The following is a 23,682-nucleotide window of genomic DNA, read 5'->3' as shown; positions in this document are numbered from 1 at the left end:
GGTAAAGAGGCACCACGTGATTCACTCACTACAGCCTCTCCTCAAAAAGATTTCTAACTTAGAGGAAGAGTTGAAAAGCTGGAAGGGGAACCAAAAAAGCAACTGTTCCAGCTTAGCGAGGCAAGAGACCGCAGGCCATCCTCAGACAACCCGTGCCATCCCAGGGGGGGGAAGCGATGTTGCAGGCTGGGAGGAAGCCGAGCACGCTGACGGCACCCACCTCGTGATGTCCACTAAGGGCAGCGCGACCTCGTGATGCCAAGTTCTCGAGTCACTGCAAGATCCCAACCACCACTGGAGACATCAGTACGAGAGGCAATACGGGTGACGCTTAACCTGTGTGTTGCCTCATTTTGCACCTTTACCTCCTAAAAAAATAGAGGAAAAACCAAGCAGAGGGTTTTTCCACGCCACTGTTCGCATTCCCTGTTCAACAGGCGAAGGGAAAAAGCTGAAGCGAAGCCCTAACCGAGGGCTAGGCAGGCTGTGTTCCCACCATGGCAGAGGAAAATTTTCCAAGGTACAAAGTCAGGCAGGCGCAAGCACCCCAACAATTTTCAAAGTATTTGGTCATTCTCTGTGTTTGCATGCACCTCACATGATGGGGGTACTGATCCAAGTTAATTCCCTTGGATCTGACGATAATATGAGTAAATAACAATCACCGGCTGGACTGCCGACCCTCTGATTTGCAGCTCCTTCAGGCACCGTACGGACCTAGCTTGCAGCATTGCCTTATTCAGAGCTAGCATACAATTTTCAAGGACATGCTGCATCTTTTAGCAGCAACATTCATGCCTGCCTGGAGAAGCACTTGGAGACCTACAGAGTGGTGTCAAGGAGGGCTTGGAGAGTGGCCCCTTCAGCAGAAATCATCAAAACTTTCTCTGTGATCCAGAGGTGCTTACTGGAACCTATTAATTTGTATGTCTCTGCTTCCAAGATGAAAGCTGACTTAAAGCACTGGAAGGTACATAAAAGCTTGGATGACAGGAAATGCAAAACAGAATTTGGCAAAAAGAAGTACTTTAGAAAACAGCAATATATTTCAAAAGACAGGCCAAAGTCATCATAGTGATAGAGAAAGCTGCGCATAAATCAAAGTGAAATATTTATTAGAACTTGTTACACTCAAGCTAATGAATACAACCAAAAAGCCAAAAACTATTCCAGACATATTACAGAAGAGATGGATTTTTTTATAAAAAACAAAACTTAAGGGACATTAAAGGGCAGAAATGAGCTTAATAAAAACACAAGAACATTTTGGATGTTTAAGGATTTGAATAGTCTTTAAAACTTCTGGGACAAAAGCTTTTTAAATTCATCAGGTAACTGGAAATGATGAAAAGCTGGAGCTACTACAAAATGAAGTCCAGCTAAAGCCCTTTTTGATGATAGACTTTGAGGTGGTGAAATTCCAGGAATTTTACAGCTATTGGTGGAAGACTTACAGAATGCTAGAAGTGAACAAATATCAAAACACACTATTTCATTAGTAGCAGGTTTTGGTCAGACTGGCTTGACGCATTAGCAGCACTGTTGAGGAAAAGCCTTGTGCGGTGCTGTTAGGATAATGAATTCACTAGCTGTATTGCTCACAAGGACTGACACGGCTTGGTAAGAGGTTTGCTTCCCTGGGCTCAGGCAGGCTGTACACAAAGTTACCTGCTGTTGACAGAAAGCCTTTAACTCCGTGGAGTGGGATATCTTGTTTGCTGTGGAAGGTGAATTCAGTAAGAATTTTGGCAGTGGTTTTATCTGTTCAATTGTTTGATGATACTACAGTGTCCAGACACCACCAGCTCTGAACTCCTTCAGCATCTCATGAAGCCGTACCTTAAAAATGGAAAGCAACATGGCAATCTGTGGTGGTTACCCCTGCTCTGAGCACAGGAGGAACAAACACAAAACAGTCCCTGCAACAATACCACATAATTTACGTCACCAGTGCCAGCCACCTTCAGAAATAATGTAAAAACTTACCAAGAAGTTTTGTGGGTAAAACTTTGACTGGAAAATCAACGTAAAGACAACTTTCATGTTCCTCCTTCACCTTACTCCAGCCTCCACTTTAAAAAGTCCCAGCTACATGTTGTTAGAAGTCTCCAAGTCTCTTCGCAGTTTATTTCAAGAAATTAGCTCCTGGTTCAAGAAGCAATTATGCCTTTGTAAGAAAGCATATAGCATTTTTACTGTGCAAGAACAATAGCTCTGCAGAGGAACTGGCTCGTGAAGCATCTTTGTATCATGCTACCCATTTCCAACTCTAGGTTTATTGCAATTCCCTTGATGAATCGCGCTGCCAAAAATTATGTGAAAGGAAACAAATCTCAGGATACCATTTAAAGTCACTGCCACAGAGAATAGAAAGAGTCTGGGCTGATGGGGGATACTTGCCTAGACAGATTTCAGGAAATAGGACTCTGCAGCCAGCCTTAGGCCCTTCACTTCTCAGGAACCTGACAAACTATTCTCTCAATAAAAGAGCAGCACATATTACAGAAGGACACCAAGAAAGTACGTTTCCAGGATGACCGAAAATGGCCTTCTCCATGAATAAAGAAAAGAATGTTTAAAGTTATTCATTCCTGTACCTTCCCACTTGGAAAACTGCACTCGTCCTCAGAAGTACCCAGATAACCAAAGCAAACCCCTAAAGGAAGAATGTGCCCAAAGATACTCCACACCGTTGGTAAGACTCGAAACTGGAAGGGGTTCTTTCAAGCTTGAACAATTACCACACAGCTGTACCTCCACAACAGGTGCTTTAACAAGAGCAAAACAGAGTTTGCAAACATCGGTGGAATGCCCCTCGGGGTGAGATGGTTCTTTAAAGCTCCCTAGATTTAAAAATAAAAAATAAAAAGACACTGAAACTTTTATTGAGCTGTAGTGTAAAAAGAACTCCTAATTAATAATCCCTCTATCCCCCGGCTAGGTGGGAAGAATGTCTAGAGATACAAGGGAACAAGTATTTGAACTTTATACATAAGATGGAAAGAAACACCGAGCGTCCCTCCTACATATAACCCCAAAATGTACCATTCCCATAATTCAGTATTGCAGGACCATCCCTCTCCCTCTGCAATAGGTTAATAGTGCTCCAAGCTCAATTACTATCTCAACGGACGCACTCTCCTGCAAAAACTCTGCTGCAGTCCTTTACAGCTGTATTTACCATTGGAAATACTGCCCACACATCTTAACAACAAAGATATAAAGCCTGAGACCTCTTGGTAATTTACTGAGCTTTGGGTTCATTCTACTGAGCCCATTTTGAAGAACAAAAAGCTGGTGGAGTTATCAGCGGTTTAGCAGCTCCCTCTTCTCCAAAACACTGAAGCAGACCCCTAGAAGGCCAGAAAAGAAATAGGAGCTCGAAATCAGTATCCGTGCCAGTCAGCAATGTAAATGTGCACTGGAATACTTTGTGCGCCCATATAATATTTAGCAGAAACGTGTGGCTGCTTCTGCTTAGTTTAAGGGAAGTTTTTTGTAAGATTGTTTCCATTTTACTGGGGAAATTGATCAGAAAATTCTGGAAGAGGGTTCATTTAACTGCAATTTAAAAGCATATATACATTTTAGACATGTACAGCACACAATTCACGTGAACAGCTTTATGTATTTTTACAACAGGAATACTTTGATTCTAAAATTCTAGAAAACAACATACCTGAAATCTCATATTCCTAATAACTGTAACAGCCCAAGCCTGGGCTGAGCTCTCCTGTCACCAGCAGCCGCCAGTGCCAGATGCTACAATATGGCCAAGAGCTCCTATTTATAGTAAAAGTTACCCCCAGGGAAAATCCACTCACATGAGTATTATTTGCAGTAGAGAGCGGGTACTCTACACCTTGGAACTTAAGGGCTTGTCTCGTCTCTAGAATACTTGCAGGTGTTTCTGGTGAACAGATTTTACCACTAAAATTTTGAATATTCTTGTTCATCATGTGAATGTCAAGCTGTACCGAGAGATTTCAGTCTAAGAGCCAAGCCTGCCAATTATCCTTGGTTAAACCGAAGAGCTAAAATACTAACGTGTAGCAGATCTATTGTGATATCCTAAGCCGCCTTCTGTAAAATAAACTTCATATGTATATATATATATATTAAAAAAAAGGCAAACTGCTACATCAGCAAATACTTTACAGTTGCCAACTTACTGGTCACATCACTAGAACTGTCAACCTCTCCAGCATCTAGTTCTGAAGGATTTTACAGTTTGGCTAGACCCAGACTCATAAAATTTCACACACCCACAGCACAGAAAGAGATTCTGGGCAGAAAAAAAAAAAAACACCAACCAAACAACTAAACAAAATATGTTTCCCCAGAAAAGTATTAATAATTTTCTTTTTGAAACAGTGTAAGCCCAGATTAAGTAGAATTTATGTCCTGGCAAATTTTCACAATAAGCCTGATGGAAATGCAAAATATAGTCAAAAAAAGAATGAGCATGAAAATCATCCTTAAATGTTCTGCTGTACTGATGTCACTGCCAGAGTAGTCAGGCTTTTCTAAGTACATACAATTTACAAAATACATTAAGAGAATTTATGTATTTTTTTAATCATTGTTCTACACAGTCTCCTCAATAAAAGGACCAAGCTTTCAGAGCGAAGACAGTCAGAAATAACAGCACTCGGAATATTTGGAAAGTGTTCTGTTATTTAGAATACAAACAGATAATAATATATCAATCCATAAACATAACCTTGCCCCACTGCAATTGATGAGGCTGTTGCCTTCACATTTACTGGAACCAGGAACAGTCTAAAAACCCAGAGTGCTTGTTTCCAGTCTCTAGAGACCCAGCTGTAATAAATAACACTCTTTATTTTGTGTATTATCCAAAAGTTTCACCAAGAACTGATAAGACCATACACAGTGAGGATTAACTAAAGACTTAGCCCCATTTGGAAAATGAAAGCAGCCATTAGGCAACATGCCTAGAGGGCATCTGTATTAGTCTTCAAAAAATAATACTTGGCTCTCCTAAGTAAGAGATGGGTCTCCCACTCCCCCAGAGCCTTAGTCAGAGGAGCCGTCAGCCTCCTCCTGGGATTTTATACCTGTGGGTCCGCCAAAAAAACCAACTGCAAATTCACTAGTTACCGGTTGACAGTTCCCATCACAAAGTGGAGCAGCACTACGTAAACAGAGGAGGGTAAGAGCAGACAGTGACATATCTTTTTTAAATTTCACGTCCAGTTTGGCACAGAATGATGCAGGTGAAGAGGGAAGAGACCTTGCCAAGTGCTCACTCTCACTCCTTTCAACACAGGCGTGGTCCCCACATTTCTGCCCCAGGGTCTGCACTGCAGCTGTTGAAGTAACCACCAGCCTCTATACAAATCCATCACCAACAAATGTCTTAACGGGGGGGGGGGGGGGGGGGGAGGCAATTATACAGAGCAGTCCTAGTGCCCCTTCCCCACCAAGGGGTCTGATCCCAGTAGTAAGCTGATTTGGAAAATGAGATGACACAGACATCATTAAAACGTTTTGTCTCTTAAAAAAGGTCATTAAAAAAAAAGGAATCACCTCCGCAGTAAATAGCGGAGAGGCGTGCAAGCAGCTGTGATCACTGTCTTTAAAAGGTGTGTGCTAGCAGTTAAAGCACTGGACTTCAGGTAGTGTCCAGGAGCATGTTCTCACTCTATAACCCATCAATATTCTGTGAAAACCCTGACGCTTAAATTACTGCAGGTATACTATTAACCACCAAAATTGCTAAATTGTATCACTGCAGTTAAAAGGAATATTCCACCACATAAAATTAAGCCATCAGTCAGAGATCTCCCTTTATAGAACGACCCAAGGGCTGATCATTTGTAGGTAATAAATTTAAGGAGTGAGGGTGGGAGGAGAGCTTTACCACACTGTTAGAAGTGTTTCAAGAAGTGCATAACTCTTACTAATGAAGCATATTGTATTTGCATCCAAGTCGCAAACTCTGCACTTTAAAATGATTTTGCAGGTTACCTCTTCGCTACGCCAGCCGGGACGAGGACAAGAGTAATCATTATCCGCTCGTGGAACAGCACTTATTTTACAGCCACAAAAACTACCTGTTTCCAAGCTAACGAACCCCCGAGGAGGCCCTGGGTAATTTCTAGGCCCCGGCGCAGAAGCCCGAGCGAAGCCTCTCCCCCCACCAAGTCCCCACGCCGGACAGCAAACCGGAGCAGCCACCCACACCCCGCCGAGGGGCTTCGTGACCCCACGGCCGCCCACCTCCGGCGGCCCACCCGACTCGAGGGGGCAGGGAAAGGTCTCCCGGAGAAGGGCTGCCTTTCCTGCCTCCCCGTGTTGTGCTTGGCACCTCTCGGCGGATCCAGTTTTGTTGCGGTTAGAGCATGACAAATTTCACGAGAAACCCTACACCTCTCTTGGCAGCGGCCAAAACTTCACGTTTTCTCCCCCCTTCCTCCACGTTTCCGAGGTTGCTCCCTGGGGATCGCCAGCCGCCTGCCCGCCTCAAGCGGAATGGCGCCTTTTCCCCCTCCCCGGCCTGCAGCATCGCCGGAGGGAGCCGCGGGGGGCCGGGGCCCCACACCCGCCCCCGCCGGGGGCCGCCGCCGATCGCGACCGGGCGAAACCGACGGGAATGCGGCGACGGGCCGACCTGGGGCTGAGCCCCGCGCCGCTGCGGGCTGCCCGCTGCGGGGGGGGCCGCCCCGAAGGGGGACAGCCCGGGGCGGGGGAGAGGCGGCCACCGCGGGGGAGGCAGCCGTGAGGGGAGGCAGCCGTGAGGAGGCAGCGCGGCGTCCCCGACGTGGCGGCCCCGGGGGGCTCCCGCCCAGCGCCCGCCTGAGGAGCCCGGGCACCTCAGCGCTCCTGGGGCTCCCGCGGCAGGGCGGGGGACCGACCCCGGCGCCAGCGGTACGCGCGAGGCTGAGGAGAGCGGGGGAGCCGCGCCAAGCGGCCCCGCCGCAGCACGGGCGGCTGCCGAGCGGGAAGGGGGCTGCGGCCGGGAAGGAAGGAAGGGGGCTGCGGCCGGGAAGGAAGGAAGGAAGGAAGGAAGGAAGGAAGGAAGGAAGGAAGGAAGGAAGGAAGGGGGCTGCCGCCCGCCCTCCTCCGGGGCCGGGCAGGCGGCGGAGGGCGGCAGGGAACTCGGCGCAGAAGTTTGGGGCGGGGGAGGAGGGCGGCCCCGTCCCGCTTACCTGAAGACACAGTCGTCCCTGGCGTCCCTGGCCGGGGAGATCAGCCCGTGCTTCTTGTTGAAGAGCTTCTGGAACAGGGTGGGCGGCATCTTGGGGCGCCGCCGCTGGCCGCCGAAGCGCCGGGCTCCGCGCAGCGCCGTCCCCTCGCCGCGGCTAGTTCCGCCCGCCCGACTCCATTCGGTGTCACAGTCATATGACAGACATTAGTCACTCGGCGCTGCCAGAAGGGGAGGGGAGGGCCGGGGCGGGGAGGGAGAGAGGGCCGGGCCGGCGGGGCGGGCCCGGCCGGGCGGTGCGCGGGCCGCTGAGTGGCTGCGGCGGCGGCCCCACGTGGGGAGCGGAGCGGGCCGGGGGGAGCTGAGCCCCGCGGCCCCCGCCGGTGCGTGCGGGGCTGCGGCCGTCGACGCCCGAGCGAGCGCCGGCGGGGGCTCGCTCCAGCCCCGCCCGCCTGGGCAGCTCCTGCGGCCGCAGGCAGCAGCGTGAGGGGGGGACGCGGCTCTGTCGGGAGCGAGGTATTTCCCCGAGGGGCTGGGCAGCGAGGGGCGGGGGTAACACGCCGCTGTTTTGTTTTCCTTCTTCAGAGGGACGTTAAAGACAGAAGCACCGAAAGGGAAAACGAGGCCAACAGCTGGGCATCGAACCCCTCTTGTTGCTGTACCCAGCACTTCAGGACTTTCCGTGCAGGGGTGCAGCAGAGACGGGTGACTTCTGTTACCCCTAAACGTAGACAATCCAGCTCCTGCCCCCTTTCTTCCTCCCATGTACCTGCCTGGGGACATGAAGCGATTGGCGCTGGGCAGTAACACAAACAGCACGGCTCAGAGGCACTCGCTTCAAAGCCTACACGGAAGGTGACCACGTGTATTTGCATGCAGAGGAAGCCGTCGTTACAAATAAAACATCCATCTACAAAATAGTATTTAGGACATAATAGCCAGCAGGTGAATCCAGAACAAATATATAAGCAAAACAAAACCAAACCGATAGATTTTAGAAAAATCAAAAGGATCTGCACATTTTTGCAAAACTCTTTATTAATGTTTAAACGAGATGGCAACGCTGCCTACAGTTAACAGTCTCCTTCGATGTCTCACTGTTCAGATACAACACTACTAGAAGTTTAATTAAGAACTGACAAGAGTGACTCATCTGCTTTCCCTAGAAAATGGAATTAAACTAAAACAGTGGATGATGTAAGATTAAATTAAGAAGATTATTTTTTAAAGGCATAATTTGGTGCATGTGTAACATATCTATATGATGATTCCTCACAATCAGCCATCTGCAGGAACTTTGGTTTTCATCTAGTAGAAGTTGAAGATAATTCTAAGAGAAAATAGGAATTAATGTTTAGATGTATCTTTTTCCCCTTGTTCTGTACGGAAGATACACCTGCCTTCTGTCACAGGTTTACAGGTGACTGATCTTTACATCCTTTCACCACGTGAAAACCTCCTACCTTCAAGATGGGCATGTAAATACAGTCTCAAATATAAAAAGTCCTTAGGGAACACTATGAAATAATAGAATTTTGGCTAGGATATACAACTCTGCTTTCGGTAGTTTCACAATTACAGCACTGCAGATTTAGCTAATCTCAAGTGCATTACAATTCCAGCTGATAGCGTCCCTTCAAAAGTAAAAATTAACCTGTTCAAACCTCCTAAATTAATAGCAAGTGATTCTGATAGGCTTGATTGACATACCTTAATCAAGGGAGAGGAGGATGGACAGTAAGACAAAAAGGGATAACTACAAGTTTAATCATCCATTTTCCTGTGAAAACCTCCCTGTAGGCAAATCTTCATACCTACACAAAGAATACAAATTTCAACTTGTGTGTCCACTCAGCATGCACTGCCTTGGGCCCCAGTCCTGTCCTCTCTGTGGAACCGAAAGAGAACCATTTGCGTGTAAGGTCTTTACCCTCCAACAGCGAGTACACGTACCCCGATAGCACTCCAGTGCAGGAAGCAAACATCTTTCATCATCTCTGAGCACTTTAAGCCAAAGTCTCCTAGAAGTAGACTTCAGATAACAAAAATAACTGAACAGTGTTAATGAAAAACCTCTTGTAGATTTATGTATCGTACATTTACTAAAGATGCATCTACAATGCACAATTCCTAGTGATAAAGTATTATCATAGTTCTTGCATGGACTGACTCACTGGAAGCGATTCCATTCAAGCCATTAAGACTTCATCATGTCTAGGACGTGACAGAGCAGCCCTGCTGACACTGAACAGATTTCTCTCCTGAATCACTGCACAAATAAGCTCTTCTGTACCAGCCATTAACTGGCTGTGACCCATAACCTTTATCCACTACTATGGAAGAGCCAGTTTCCACTCTGAATGAAATTTTATGTAGTCATTCTTCAGTTTAAAACCAAAACATGGGAAAATGCCTTCCCTGTGAGAAAAGCAGAACAAGAGTAGATATTGTTGCGGCCTCAAAATGAATAAATTTCCTTCCCTGGGGCACAGAGCTAGCCTGGTAATTAATTACACTTTCTCCAAGAGTCAGACAAAAGATGAAAATAAGAAGCAGCGCTTCCGTAACTGAAGGGAAGGACAAGAGAGATTGTGGTTCATGATATTTCTGTCCTCCTATACAGCCTCATCACATCAAGAAAAACAAAACTTGGCAATTTCCAGGCTGCTACAGCCAATTCCGCAGTTACATGCCACGTTTTCTTCTCTTGTACTCTCCAATTAGTTTGTCAGTATTTATCTGTTTCTTGTACAGAAACTACAAAATGGTTTGGGGCAAAGTAAGTGCTTTTTCCTAGGATTCCTAGAATACCCTTACGATAAACACCTCTCTTATTCTGGACCATCCTTTAAGTGAACGATCATCATAATCACAACTTACTACATACATAACTTTCGATTTTGCTTAAAGCTACATCAAGGAGCTCACCTCTGTCTCCTAGGGGCTCTAAATTCTTGCATAATTACCAGTGGCTTAGTATTTGCAAGAACAAGGATATTGATAATTAGAAGCATACCCGAGAGGACTTCAAGGAGTTACTGGCAGAACTCCTTCTACTAATGCTTAAAGGAAAAATACCTTAATGGCATCATTTTTAACCTTGAGCCATATAGAATGTTTATACAATACTTGTTCATAGACTAATCTAGCATCATTTATTTGTACTTCCTTTTACCCCAGAGCAATGGGAAAAAGGTTCAGGGTCTGAGCTTTCACAGGTATCTTCAAATGTAGTCAAACTAATTAAAGTTGTGCATTTTATATGTCTTGTTGACATGCTCTTTTTGGAAACACGGAACTGTTTTCCAGGGCATGAATATTCCGGGCAAGAATACTGAGAAACAAACTGAGACTTCAAGAGGTTTGGAAAGCCATACTATCTTTTTAAAACATTGAAAAACCTCCTTTATGTCTACAAAAGAGTCTGAGTAAGGGGTGTTGTAGTGAGAACACTGTAGGGATCTCCAAATTACTTTAGCCTGTAGTGAATGCAACTGGAGAAAAACTGTGCTCTTGTCAGTGTTTTCTGAGGCATTCAGCACACTGCTGAAGAACAACATTCATGGATTAACAATCCACAAACCGAGCTGGAAGCACTGGGAATCTAATCTATGTGCCAGGTAGTGTGAGCAGTAACCTGAAAACCCAGAATGCCAATATCCAGCCCTTGAGACAGTTCAGCTGTAAAAGGGTTTTTTCCACCCTTGTATTCATGTAAGGCACTTATGGCCTCTGTACAAGTCTGAAGCAGCTAGAAGAAACAATGACCGAGATAGGCGACGTTACAAAATAACTGAGATGAAATGGGAAGGACTCTGAGATAACAGTGGATGTGCCTAGAACGGTGACAGTGCCGATCATAAAGAGCTAGCTGTACTGTAGTGATGGTACGGTGAAGGCCACTTATATTCACGTTTAGAAATCAATTTACAGCAGAACACGCAGAGTCCTGTACCTCCAAAGTTCTGCAGACCCAAGCATTCAGGCAGTTTAACAGCAGCGGACTACTGACTTCTGAGAGTGCATGAATGCTTTACACACCCATTTTCAGGACATGCAGTTACCTTTATAAATAGTGTTAGCACTTCTTAACTCAAGTACAGGTCACATCTTTAGATGCTAATGCTACTAGAGAAATCTAGAAATCTTGGCACAGCAAGAGGAAAAAATAATTCCATTAACACAATTTGGTCTGCTGTTCTCGAGTCACACTTTTTAAAAATCTAAATGAACTGAAGAATCATCTTTATGAAGTCCTTACAGAACAATGCCCGTAATAAGATCTAGTTGCTCGTACAAAATAATTTAATATTAAATACTTGAGTAAAGTATTTACAAGCTTACTGCAAAGCTTTATACTAAATTGCAAACAATGTATATGCCAAAAAAATATGGCCATTAATTACTGGTTAGTAGTTCTGTTTCACCTCCCTGCCACAGTAGCAAGCCAGTTACTTCTTCTGTTGACTCCAGCTGAAACCCAGAAATCTCATCTGCGTTTACAGTAGATCCAGTTTTTGGTACTCGTAATAGTATCTGGGGAAAAAGTGTTAAGTTAAATACTATCAGTAAAGTGGCACATTCTCAAGTGGAAGAGAAAGCTCATTGATCTGACAAGCTGTTCAGATGCTCAATAGATATCCTTGCTATCATTTGTTTGGAGGAATCTGAATCTTGTACATCAATTGCCAGTGATAAGAAAATAGTTTTGAGTGTATGTGCATTCCTAATGGAAATGAGCATCATCTGAAAGGCTCCTTGAGCAGAGATGAAAACATCCAGCATAAAAAAAAACCACCACCACCTTTAGGCAGCCTAATTCCCCGATTGCCGGGCTCCTCTAGAAAAGCCGTAGCGAAACCAGACTTTTGTTCTGCAACACCACTTGCTGATTTCTGAGATCCACCTGCCTACCAAGTACAGTCTATGTTCTGTATTGCCACAGTTCTCTTGGGCACACGACTTAATATCCTTGTCATCCTTGTTCTTTGATCTGTACAGAAGCATCAGATGATTGTCATTAATTAACACATACACACACTTAAAAGCACTGCCCTGCATTCTAGATGCTATATATACTCAATCTTGTAATGAAGTAGGAGAGTATTTGGACCTAGGAAACTGCAGTTCCATTGGAAATTTGTGTATATTCAGTATTTTTGAAAGCTATTATGCTTACGGAGCATCTCTGTATTAATTAAAACAACATAAGTGACAAATATAACTTGCAGAAAACTTGCAGACATTGCAGCAGTAAAGAACTACTTTAAACTTAGGAAGACATATGCCATCCAGTGGCACACTGAGAAACTTCAAGAGAGATTGGAAAGGGAGGGATTTTACCTCTACGGTAGCGATGAGACAGTTTTGTACATAGTTCTCATTTTTGTCTAACAAAAATCTAGGAAGTGAAGAAAGGAGCTTCCCCTATGTTAAGGGTCTCAGGAGAAAAGAACAGAAACCTTTAGAGAAAAAGCTGACAATTTTTAAAGAAAAACATACCCTATTACATGAACTACTTTCAGGGGGAAAAATACTGGATGCTAAAGAGCTCAGTTTAACTGAGAAAGATATAACACACACCAATGGCTGAAAGCTGGAGTCAGACATATTCACCCTAGAAATAAGGCACAGGACAATAATTTACTAAACAAGCTGGTATCTTTTCTAGGGAGTCTCCATACCAGCAGTGAAGCTGAAATTTGTGTTTAGGAGTAACCTGAAGAGGTGCGGATATTCCCCGAGTTACCTAGTAACACCTTCTGGCCTTGATGATCCAGCCTATGAAACGACTGGATTGTATTAATTCCTATGCTAATGATCCTTGGAGGAGAAAACATTGGTGTAGTTCGTTAATGAAGTACTGTTGCACGAGAATGCTGTTCAGTCAGAAATCTGAAGTTTTCAGTGTCTTTTACTCTTTAGCCTTGTGATTTTTCCAAATATTCAGACTTAAAAAAAACCAAAAAACCCTTTAAACGCTGAAATAGCCAGTTACCATCTGCACAGTGAACCAACTCCATATTCTATTACCTTCAGGCACTCCTTCAGGAAGGCAGAACGCTCTTGTGTTAACTGGAATTTGGTGGAGTCTGGAAGGCTTCCGGCACGGTGAAGTTCTGACAATGGAGCAGATTTCTTGTCTGCCACACAGAGGCTGAAAAGATTAATGACATTTCATTCGCACAACTATTTCCCTTGAAGAAATATTCTTCTAGCTTTCTTCTAGGGAAATTAGAGATGACATACAGATTTCAAGGGATGTTATTAGAAAACATTTAAAACTACTTGTGTACACTTAATATGCTGTTGGAGAGGGTGATAGAAAGCTTCAAAGCTTAAACATTTTCTTCAGCTGTTTGTAATACTGTAAGGCTTTAATATCTCATACATTACATACTAACATGCCAAAACCGGATTTTAAAGAGTGCAATAAAATTAGAACCTGAAAAATATTCTTTTCTTCTGGACTTTGAGGAATAGTTTCTTTTTCTGAGCTCACAGATGCAGGAACAATTTCTTCTGAATTTACATATGGACCTGTGGTATTCAGGAACAGGTCTTCCCCAGGTGAGGCTTTGCACACTGGTGACAAGCTAAGCTACAGCTCCGTCAAAATACAAAACACACAGCAATAACTGCCCAATTAAAGAACAGACAACAATTCAAACTGGCCAACACTTGTTTGCTCATGCAAAAGGCGTTCTATTGCTTCAAAAATATGATTTAGGACTCCAGTGATTCCTATCTTCAGCCTCCAACAAGACCCTGATGTTCTCTGTTTGTTAACCTAGTATCCATAAACTCAAGGATGCTTGCAACAACACTAAGAAAGCCCAGTATGTTTTCCTGCCAAATAATCTGGAGCAAAATTAAGCAGTCTTTCTATTGTAACCATTTCCCTTTTTCAAAAAAAAAAAAAAAAAAGAAAGTTACAGTTTGCTGATTTGGTTGGGAGCTATGGCATGAAAGTGACAGAGCCGTCACTTCTATTCCTGTGGAGAGAAGTGATAATACTATACTACCTTTACTGACAAAGAAGTCAAACTGGCATTTAAATATCAAGTTTGTTTGTAGCATGAGAAGGACGTTGCAAAAACACAAAGCAGATACCGAGGGGGTTTTGTTGTATTTTTTTTTTAACTGTCCAACTGATTGAATTTAACATGTAGTTTGTTTTGCAATTTGTATTGTAGCATAAGGATAGCCAGAATTGGACTGTGCCACGAAGAATGATTTGTTTGGTTTTAATCATTTTAAAAAAAAGTATCAGGATAGACACTCACATCTAGCTCTGCAGGCTGAGCATAACCAAGGTTTTTTAGGGCTTTATTTTCCTCCATGATTAGCATGGTGGAACTCATCTGCTAAACAAAAACAGAGAAGAATTCAGTATCAGTTTCCAATTCTTTGCTATTTATTACTAATATTCCCCTAGTACGCAATACTATTTATAACATCCATTTAGAATTACTAATAGTTCTTAGGGCTTAACTACTGAATTCCTGTCATTCACTTTTTTTTGGTCTTACGCTCTCCAAAATTAAGACAAAGAATCAGCTTCTTGCAGCACAGAACACACAAACATTTCAGGTCCCCTTCACAACTAGGGGATGAAGCATTTCCTACCACTTCTCATATTTAACTGTAACTTTTGTCACGATTCAAAACTCTCACTTCAATTTTATGCCTTTGCTAATTAACAGGGCACAATGGGAATACTTACTACCACAGCGTCTGTCTGTTTGGATGGCAGTACTTCTGCTGCTAACCCCACTGATTTGGCTGAAGCGTTTCCCGGGGCATCAAGCTGACTGAATGATGATGTACTTTCTTCTAATGTATTAGAATTCTTCTCTTTTTTCTTACACTTCAGCCTTTTGGGTTTAGCAGTTTGATTGTCAGGCTAAAGGGTGAAACAATTACATTTTGTGTTATAAAGTGAATCTTATAGTCAGGCTAAAGGGTGAAACAATTACATTTTGTGTTATAAAGTGAATCTTATAGTGTGGTAAGCACTAGCAAAGAGTCCCACTGTCATACTCAAGCTCTACACAACCGATTCGGTACCACTGACACAATCAGTCTGAAGAACAGTGAGCTTAGGGGCACCCATGACTATTACTGCTATCCAGGGGTATAGGCAAGCTACATCTTCACTCTCTGCCGTTGTCTGCAGACACCCCTTTCAAGGGAACTGCTACACTTCTAGGTGGAGTCTTCCACCTATAGAAGGAAGGGACAAGTCATCGATGTTACACTCTGGCTGACTCATTAAGGATTCACCTTTCTTTCCGGTCCTAATGGTGAAGAACAGCGCATACTGGTTTCTAGGTCTGGAGTTCTCTCTCTTGCAGCTGTAATTTTACAGACTTTTTTTCCTGTGATAAATTTCCAACAAATTAATAAACTTTGAGACAAAGACCACAGCTACTCTCCAACCCGTATCTTACAGGATGGTTTTCAAAGAGGGATCATTCCAAAGCCACCCATGTAAACACACTTCCTCCCTTCAACATAATCCTCATCTCCCTCTCCCCACCAGCTGGGCTGCTTTACTCCTCTCCCTTTCCTTGAGGAAACAAGGTTGCTTATTAATCTTACGCTCACCTGGCTATTTACGGCTAGACACACATACTGTGGGAGCAGAGGAATTGCATAATCACAGCGGTCTTTGCCAGTGGCAACTTCTGCTGCTATTACAGTCCAAATTAAGCAGGGGAAAATTATGTGGTACCTGGGCCATAGCCAGAATTGCATCAGTCACAGTTCAGAACTGTAGTTACATGAGGGACTCCTAATAGTATTTATGAAGCTGATATGAACTAAGTTCAAGCAAGGAGCATGACACAAACAGTTCTGTTCCTGGATAAGTTAAATAAGAAATGCTAATTTTCATTGAGCATCACAGGTGATTAAATGGAAAAATGCAGGGTTTGGGGTTTCTTTGTTCTTCTCCTAACACGTTAATTAGAACCAAGTCTTATTTACAGGGAAGATTTTCGATTCACACTTTCCCTTCTAGACACAATTGAGCTTAGCGTGTGCTAGGGGAACAAATGACCCAGTGGAAGCCTGGTTCTGATATTTTGCCATCATTTAAGTTTGGGTAGAATATTCTGTTGTCTCACAGCTAGTACAACTGCTTCAGGTCATATTTTACCTGCCAGAGTAGTTGAAACACTTAATACTGAAGAACTGTAATTGCAGTTTGATGATCTCTTTCTAGGAGAGGAGGAAAAAAAAAGTGAACATTCATTCAGAATAGTCGTTAACGTTCAAAAAAACAATGTAAAGGAAATCATAGGAAAATATAGACTGAGTGAAACGGATAAAGCTTATTTTTAAAAATACTGTTACTGAGTTACTTCATCACACTTTACAGGTATTTGATAGCTTATCATCAAGTCACACAGCTTATTCTGAAGATACTTGCAATTTAAGACCCACAGAAGACATTCACTAAAGTACTCAGCACTGAAGCATACTAGGACAGAACATAGTTAAGGAGGATGCAGGGAAAAATTAGGTTCACAAGAAAATTCAGATTGAATTGTGTAGAGATCTGTAACACTAAGATTGGTATAAATGAGGTATGAATGGAAGTGTCTGCATGTAAGCCTGGAAACAGCAGCACAAGGGTTAAAAGAAAGGATACTGTTCCTAGAAAAACACTCATGTTACTCAGGTTTTTATGTCAGGACCCGAAGGTGGCACTGTGACAAGGCCAAGCGCAGAAGATGCAGTGAAGACCCTGCATTGTGAGAAAACCGCAACACAGATAACTTGTCAACAGAAAACCTGGCATCCTAACAGAAGGAGTGTGGCAAGAGGGTTCCAGCATATCACATACACCATTCTGCTTCCTGGTAGGCATGTATTCCAAATAAGAAAAAACTGACAATGGGCAGCAACCTGGCCCAAGATTCATGAAGGCTGAAGTCAGCAAGATTCTGAAGCAAAGGAGTGCCCCATACAAGCTGATGATTCCTAAAGAACATAAAAGATCTCCCCAAAACCTAATTTTGTCCTGGGCAAGCACAGAATGCCAGAGACTTAGCGAGGACTTGATAACAGGTGCCCCTCATACTCTGTACTGCACAGGCAATCCTGGCCAGACCACCTGGGCTCACACAGCTTGTTGCCTGTGACCAAATGAAATCTGACAGAATAAGTGCAGTTGGATAAAAGCAATTCATTCAGGGATTTTGTAAATAAACGTCACCTTCCCCTTCCATAAAATCCTTCACCAAGTTTTCTTACACTGATTTTCCCACAGCTGCAATACCAAAACAGAAGTCTGTAAGGCAAACTCTTACCTGACTTAATGTACCAGTTTCAAAGTTAGTGAGGATGCAGGTAGCTGAAACTCAACAGAAGTGTTTGCAGCATCAGAGGCTTATTCATGCTGGCCTTTCTTTCAAATATCATTCAAAAGAGAAAAACCTGAACATTTAGGTGTGTCAAAGAGTCTGCTTTGCAGATTACCTTCTAGCGTATTGGTCCTGAAAATCCGCCCGTACAGGTTCTAAAAAACATAAAAGCTAAACTTTAAAAAAAAAAAATCTAAGCAGACCAGACAATGTTTTAGTGCACAGTAAATTATAAAGCAAAATATTAGAAGCAAAGACAGACCACTAACAGGGAGCTGTTCCCAGTTATGCAGACATGCCTTAAATGAAATGATCATTACATATTTTATACAGGTTCCTTGCACTAGAATGAAATTTGTTTATATATTCTTAAGTATTGTAGAAAAGAATTACCTAATATTGCTGAAAGATTTGACATCTGTGGTATCTTATCTATGGTCACTGCTTTGCTGGAGTCCAGGAGAGTGGAGTTCTTGTATTTGCCAGAGTCCTCAGAGTAAAAACTACTTCTTTCTGGACATAAAAGATGTAAGTGCAAGCTTCTTATGCTTAAATTCATTGAGTTATTAAATTTGTGACCAAGCTGAAAGCAATCACATTTGCAAGACAGGAACTTTAAAGCAAAGTGAAAGCAGTGTCTTGGCTCAAACAGCCGCAGAAAAGTTTGGGAGGAATTTGACTCAAAGCAGATTTGTTGGTCATTCTCAATAAACAGCTTGTATCAACAGTGAATACTTTAAGTTTACAGTATGACTCAAATTACACCAGGACCTGATTCACTCTGGATTGGAGGACCAGATATATAGATCCCATGTTAAGCATAGGTTGGCTTACAGCAAAGATCTGACCCGGTGAGTCACACCAAGAGAGGCCACTAGTCCTTCTATTGTAGATAGTCCCCCCACATTTTCTACATCAAATAAAGCTCAAAATACCAGAAGTCTCACCTGAACCATTGTCTCTGAATGTTTCAGGGGATGAGAAACTCTTCAGGCTGTCACTAGCACCTGCGTTATAATCTGCAGTTGAATCTACATCCAAACACTCTAGGAGAAAGGTTGAAACACCTGTGGGAAGAGTCAGTCCTGTACCTAGAGAAAGAGGCAAAAAAAGGCAGCTAGGGAAAAAAAAAAGTATCATCTTGTACAGACCATCAGGATTTCCCTATCTAAGTTTCATTCCTGTGATGAGCTAAATATTGTCAAGTCAGTATCTTATACTGACTTATAATACAGTTAAAGAAACAAATAAACAAAGGGCATCCTGAAGCCCAATTTATACTGCCATAAACTAAGAGAAGACACCTTCCTTGCCCAAGGCTCACTAGAAATACTCAAAGAATTTAGCCTCTGATAAGGTAATTCTTAGCCAGGTTTGTTTTCAGAAGGACAAACTATTTAGGCACAAGCTTTTAAAAATGCAGGTTTGAGTAAACTGAAGAACTCATGTCAACAACTACTTCTGTCAATGATAAAACCAAGATCATGTGGTTTTCAACAGGCTGGGCTCAAGAGTGCCTCAGGTCTTGTAGGGCTCCCACCCTGTTTGTGCTGCCTACAATCATGGGAACCAAGCCACATGCTGGGATAAGAGGCAGAAGTCCAGCCGGTGGTCTCAAAACCTTTACTTTCTAATATCACGCAGTCAGAACCAGTACAAGAACAGTACACCAGTACTTTTATAGAAATAAAACTATGTAATGAATTTTACATTTAGTTTTATAAAGATATAAAAATATATTTACTAATAACCTGTATTGCCATTATACTCACTTGAAGTCACTTCAGCATTTTTCAAATTTTCTTTACTTTCAAAGTTGATTATCAGGGATTCCTAAAATTAAACGACCAATACAAACAACCTGAGAAAACTGGATGTAGACAAAGAAATGCAATTAAATGTATTCCTACATTAGCAGATGCTCAGAAACTTACTGTCTGGTACTTCACCACCTAAACTTGCTATTCACAGTGTAATTTGTACCAGGGTTTTTCATGCATCATTAAGAAGTCTGCAGTTTGACTTACAGTTCTAAAATTCATAATGAATACCCAATAATTTGATCCTACAGTCTTTGCTGGATGAGACTTCCAGTGAAGGCATACTGACATCAACTGAAGGTATGCATAAGACAGGAGTGGAGTAATGAATTTCCCTGTCTTTTGATTTATTTTTTTTTTTTAGAGGTACAATTCATGCTGCTCACTTTCAGATTCCTAGTTGCTCCTATAAATACAAACAACTCTGTTGTTTATGTAGTATATTCTATGACACTAAGCATTTGCAGGAAATGTAAATAATTTGTGGACTCTAAATAACAGCGAACATTTTAAAGAAAAATAGTTTTACACCAATCTCACTCAAGCCCTTTGCTGTAGCAGATTTCAGTTCAAACACACCTGGTGAACTATTTTCTTGCCATTGCAGCATTAACTGTTCTGTAACACTTCTGCTCAGTCATCTCAAAATACTTTGTTCCACTTGTACTAACACGAGGAAGAGCGCAACAGTGACTTGCCAAAGGTCTGTGTCTGAACTAGAAGTGAGCAATTCTCTGGAATCACACTCTAATGAGATATCTTCCACACAACACAGTTGCTACAGCCTTTCCTCATTAAGGATAATTAGTATTGATGTCTTCCCATGCTACCAATAGCTCCAACAGCTTTTATTCTGGACAAAGGCACAGGAAAATGTCACCAAAATACAGCACCAAGTTCAGCCTGAAAAATGTGTGTGCACACACACACGCACACCTTGTGGGAAATTTTACTTGATTAGAAAAAGAATTTAACATGTCACATTTTTTTTATTTAGCCTCTGTAAATTACTAGTAGATAAAAAGCAAGACAGCATTCTCACCTTCAGCGGTACAGTGCTTTCTTCTATTTTCTCTTCATTTTTTTCCAAGTCTGTTGCTGCTTTGACATTCACTTGATTGCTGCAGTTGAAGAACAGAGCTAAGCTCAATACATAGGGCTATGCTGTTCTAGAGGAAGGCCACAAAAACTACAAAATGTCTTTATAAGGTGCCAACAAATGGTCCCACAAACATCAGTTCACCAAGAATTCAGACCGCGTATCTCCAAGAGACATCCCATGCAGGCAAAACAATATAAATGGTTAGCTAGTGTTAATAATGGCGTATTTGAATGAGCTGTAACGGACCTTTGGCTGGATGAATGGCTCACTTCAGCAACTTCAAGATTTTCTTTAATTTTTGGTAGGGTTTTCACACTGGACCTGCCCTTCAGGCCTAGGGAAGAACAAATATTTAGTTCAGTGATTTTAGTTTTAATATTAGAATTTAGATGATTATTTCTAATAGGGCACCTTTAGCTGTTCCCCCTATTCCATGCCCATAACAATTTTTGACACTATTATCACGAACATTGTAAAGTCTGAATTTGCTTTGTTATCAGTATATCAACAAGACAAAAAAAATAGCAGCCTTCAAGAAATACTTCAGGTGGTTTAGAAACCTCAATTAAAAAAGGAAAAGCCACTTTGGAAGTGACCTTTACTCTACCTAGGTTCAAAGTAGTTTGAGTCTAAATCAGTTTTAAATGGAGTTTATTAGCAGTATCATAAGAATTTCTACATAAACTGGTCCTCACTGCATGTAATCCCAAAGGCCACGATGACACAATTACTTAGGAACCAGCAAATTTCAGAGACATACTTTCTTCTCCTAAAACCAATTTTGTAAGTTGTTTAGCTTTGTGTTTAATTTTCAGTAGCCAAGAGCTACAAAACAGCCAGACTTTCTAGAGTTACACTTTTATGACAGCAAGTCAAAAGAGCATCCATCCCCACACTAAGAAACGGCTCCGAAGTCCTGCATCCCCCAGCACTGCACAGAGCCCTTTAGCTGAAACTCCCTGGGAGTTCAGGATAGGATAATGTGTGAGCAGGACTCAACCCAGGACTCATCCTTTCCCTCGTTCTTCCATGTCTATGTAAGGATGAAAAGCAAACAGACCTCAAGGCTGCTAGTTGTACCCAGTCAGGTGCACAAGAGTACTAAACACCTAAGAGAGCACTAGCCAGCAGAGCAGGATCAAGATAGAAACTAATGTTCATTGTACCCCAGAACAGTAATTTAAAGCCTTACCTTTAAATTATCAAGATCAGTGTGGGACCAAGACATCCCGCACTGGTCTTCCCCATTTATTTTAGCAAGTTACACTATTACTGTCAGCCTTTACTTGAAATCCATTATCTTCCCCTCAGACCATATTGTTTTCTTTAAGGTCTCCAATTCTTAAGTCGAGATCTGCTAAACTGTATTCAACAATGAGGCTGTTCCTTTCAAAGAACAACTTTAAGCAATTTTTTAAAGTATCCTCTCAAATGTGGGCAAGGGTTTTGTCTTCCAGGGGGTGGGAGGGAGGTAAAACCCTTTTTATTACTAACTAACAGCTAAAAGAGAGGAAACGGTGCTGTTTCCAGATCAGCTGCTTGCTTTCTCCAAGCTGTAAGGGACATGGGTAACAACAAACCGCTTCCCAGCCTCACGCAGGACCAGCTGGGCTGGACGCAAAGGGTGAGAAACCCAAAGCTACACGGCTGTGGGGGGACGCCGAAGCCACACAACAACATTTACCAGATCACTGTTGAGAAGAACCTTCCCCGCAGGGTGACTTAACCTGACCGGCATCCTTACCCACTCCCCAAACTGCCATGAAGACACAAGTACTGGACAAAGCACGGCACAGGAGCCTCCCCCCCCCGCCCGCCTTCACCCCTGGCCCTGGCCCAGCCGCCTCCCCGCCAGTGCTATCGGCCTCCCGACACCGCGCGGCCCTGCCCGACTCCCGCGGCGCTTCACCCCAGCACCGGGGGGCTACGCGAGCACGGCCGGCCGCCGGCGGGAAGAAAAGCGCTTACTGCCGGGCTCCGGCCCGCGGGGACCCGCGCTCCCGAAGAGGCGCCGCCGGCACGGCTGGGACGCGCCGGCCCGGCCGCCGGCTCTGCCCGAGGGTGCGACCGCCCCCGGCAGCGGGGAGGCGCGGCGCTTCTTCCGCGGTGCCTTTCCGCCCCGGGAAGCGCTCTGCCAGCGGGACCGCTCCATGTCGGGCCGCGCCCCCTCAGCAGCCCCTGAGAGGCCGGAGGAGACAGGCGGGCGCTGGGCTCGGGCTGCCCTCAGGGGCCAACAACCGCCCCCTCCCCGCGCCCAGCGTCCCCTCAGGCTGGGCCCGGCCGCCCTCACCCAGCGCCAACCGCCTCCTCCCGCCGTTGGGCCGGCGCAGAGGGCGTCCCCGCGCCCCCAGCCCGCATGCGCGGCGCGGCGGCACCCACGGCCGGCAGCAGGCGGCGCTACCGCCCCGCGGCGCCAGGCGGCCGCGGCAGCGCTGAGGCGGGCGGCGGGGCGCGGGGCCACCCGCGGCTGCGTTCTGGTCCGTTCCGTTCGGTTCGGTTCGGTTCGGTGCCCTTCGTCCCTGCCTGAGGGGAAAGATGTGGCTCCGCAGGCAGCCGCCGCTGGGGCGGGAAGGTGGCGGGCCCGCGCCCCGCTGCGGGGCTGCCCGCCGGCGGGCGGCTCCCTGGGGGCAGGCAGCGCAGCTGTAGAGGCGGAGGAATGCGGAGGGTTGCTTTTTCCTGGGCGCATTATCAGCAGGCGTCTGGCCTGAGGAGTTTCATGCTGAACGAGTGTACATTAATGTTGAGGGCGGTTATGAACCTGGTCGAAAGAAACGGGGAGTGAGGGGGGAGCGGGCTGACCCCAGCACCGGGGCCGCGGCCGGGCCCGGGGCCCTCAGGCGGGCTGAGGGCAAAGAAACCTGGAAGATGATGGCAGGCGGCATCAGGGATGGCCGTTTCCCTCGAACCAAACACCAGCCACCGGGTTCTGATGCAGAATTGAAGCGCATCGCTGCCCATGCATAACCCTGCCTGGTCCCGCTCCTGTTCCCCGCTGCTGGCACCTGCAGGGTTGCACTGGGTGCCGCTGCTCCCTGTGACTGATAGGTGTGAGCTTATAATATTATATCCCACTATCAAAATTGCATAAGTTACATTCCTTTTATTCATCAGACCTCATGTTTCAGCTTAAGTTTCTAGAGCAGAGGAATCTCGTTGCTTCGTTAACATGAAAAATCGAGATAATTCTTCGGCATTACTGGATTTCCAAGTGAAGGG

At 44.3% G+C, this 23,682-nt stretch overlaps 2 protein-coding genes and 1 long non-coding RNA gene across 9 annotated transcripts in view; all 3 read right to left on the bottom strand.

Annotated features, from left to right (window-relative positions):
- Positions 1–7,369, bottom strand: part of FNIP1 (folliculin interacting protein 1) — a 70,744-nt gene extending 63,375 nt beyond the window's left edge. For all 3 annotated transcript variants that reach the window (XR_012776885.1, XM_075510125.1, XM_075510127.1), the window contains exon 1: positions 7,176–7,369. Coding sequence is in view for 2 of the 3 variants with exons in the window: in XM_075510125.1 (XP_075366240.1) it covers positions 7,176–7,264 (89 nt within the window). In the remaining variant the exon portion in view is untranslated. The remainder of the gene's footprint in view (positions 1–7,175) is intronic.
- LOC142413721 (uncharacterized) lies at positions 1,131–6,033 on the bottom strand. Of its 2 annotated transcripts, XR_012776888.1 has the most exons (5): positions 4,173–6,033; positions 3,270–3,353; positions 2,598–2,843; positions 1,987–2,145; positions 1,131–1,839 (listed from the first exon to the last, which is right to left on the bottom strand). It is a non-coding gene; the product is annotated as an uncharacterized LOC142413721 (long non-coding RNA). The 2 variants fall into 2 exon arrangements; XR_012776887.1 differs by having other exon boundaries at positions 3,270–6,028.
- A 989-nt stretch (positions 7,370–8,358) lies between the features above and the next one.
- On the bottom strand, positions 8,359–23,154 carry MEIKIN (meiotic kinetochore factor). Of its 4 annotated transcripts, none has more exons than XM_075510133.1 (13): positions 22,990–23,154; positions 20,713–20,800; positions 20,407–20,485; positions 19,317–19,377; positions 18,492–18,635; positions 17,938–18,057; positions 17,660–17,699; positions 16,335–16,396; positions 15,458–15,552; positions 14,898–15,077; positions 14,458–14,538; positions 13,205–13,328; positions 8,359–11,707 (listed from the first exon to the last, which is right to left on the bottom strand). In XM_075510133.1, exons 1-13 carry the CDS (start codon positions 23,150–23,152, stop codon positions 11,661–11,663), a joined length of 1,284 nt encoding a protein of 427 aa, XP_075366248.1. In that variant the 5' UTR covers positions 23,153–23,154; the 3' UTR covers positions 8,359–11,660. The 4 variants fall into 4 exon arrangements, with proteins under 4 accessions (XP_075366248.1, XP_075366245.1, XP_075366246.1 ...); XM_075510130.1 differs by lacking the exon at positions 22,990–23,154 and adding an exon at positions 22,435–22,756; XM_075510131.1 differs by lacking the exon at positions 22,990–23,154 and adding an exon at positions 22,435–22,756 and having other exon boundaries at positions 14,458–14,535.
- Between the last annotated feature and the right edge of the window lie 528 nt (positions 23,155–23,682).

The sequence above is a fragment of the Mycteria americana genome, chromosome 8 (assembly GCF_035582795.1).
Source record: "Mycteria americana isolate JAX WOST 10 ecotype Jacksonville Zoo and Gardens chromosome 8, USCA_MyAme_1.0, whole genome shotgun sequence".
Lineage (NCBI taxonomy): Eukaryota > Metazoa > Chordata > Aves > Ciconiiformes > Ciconiidae > Mycteria > Mycteria americana.
The sequence above is the reverse complement of the archived record's forward strand: the minus strand, read 5'-3'. Positions and strand labels throughout refer to the sequence as shown.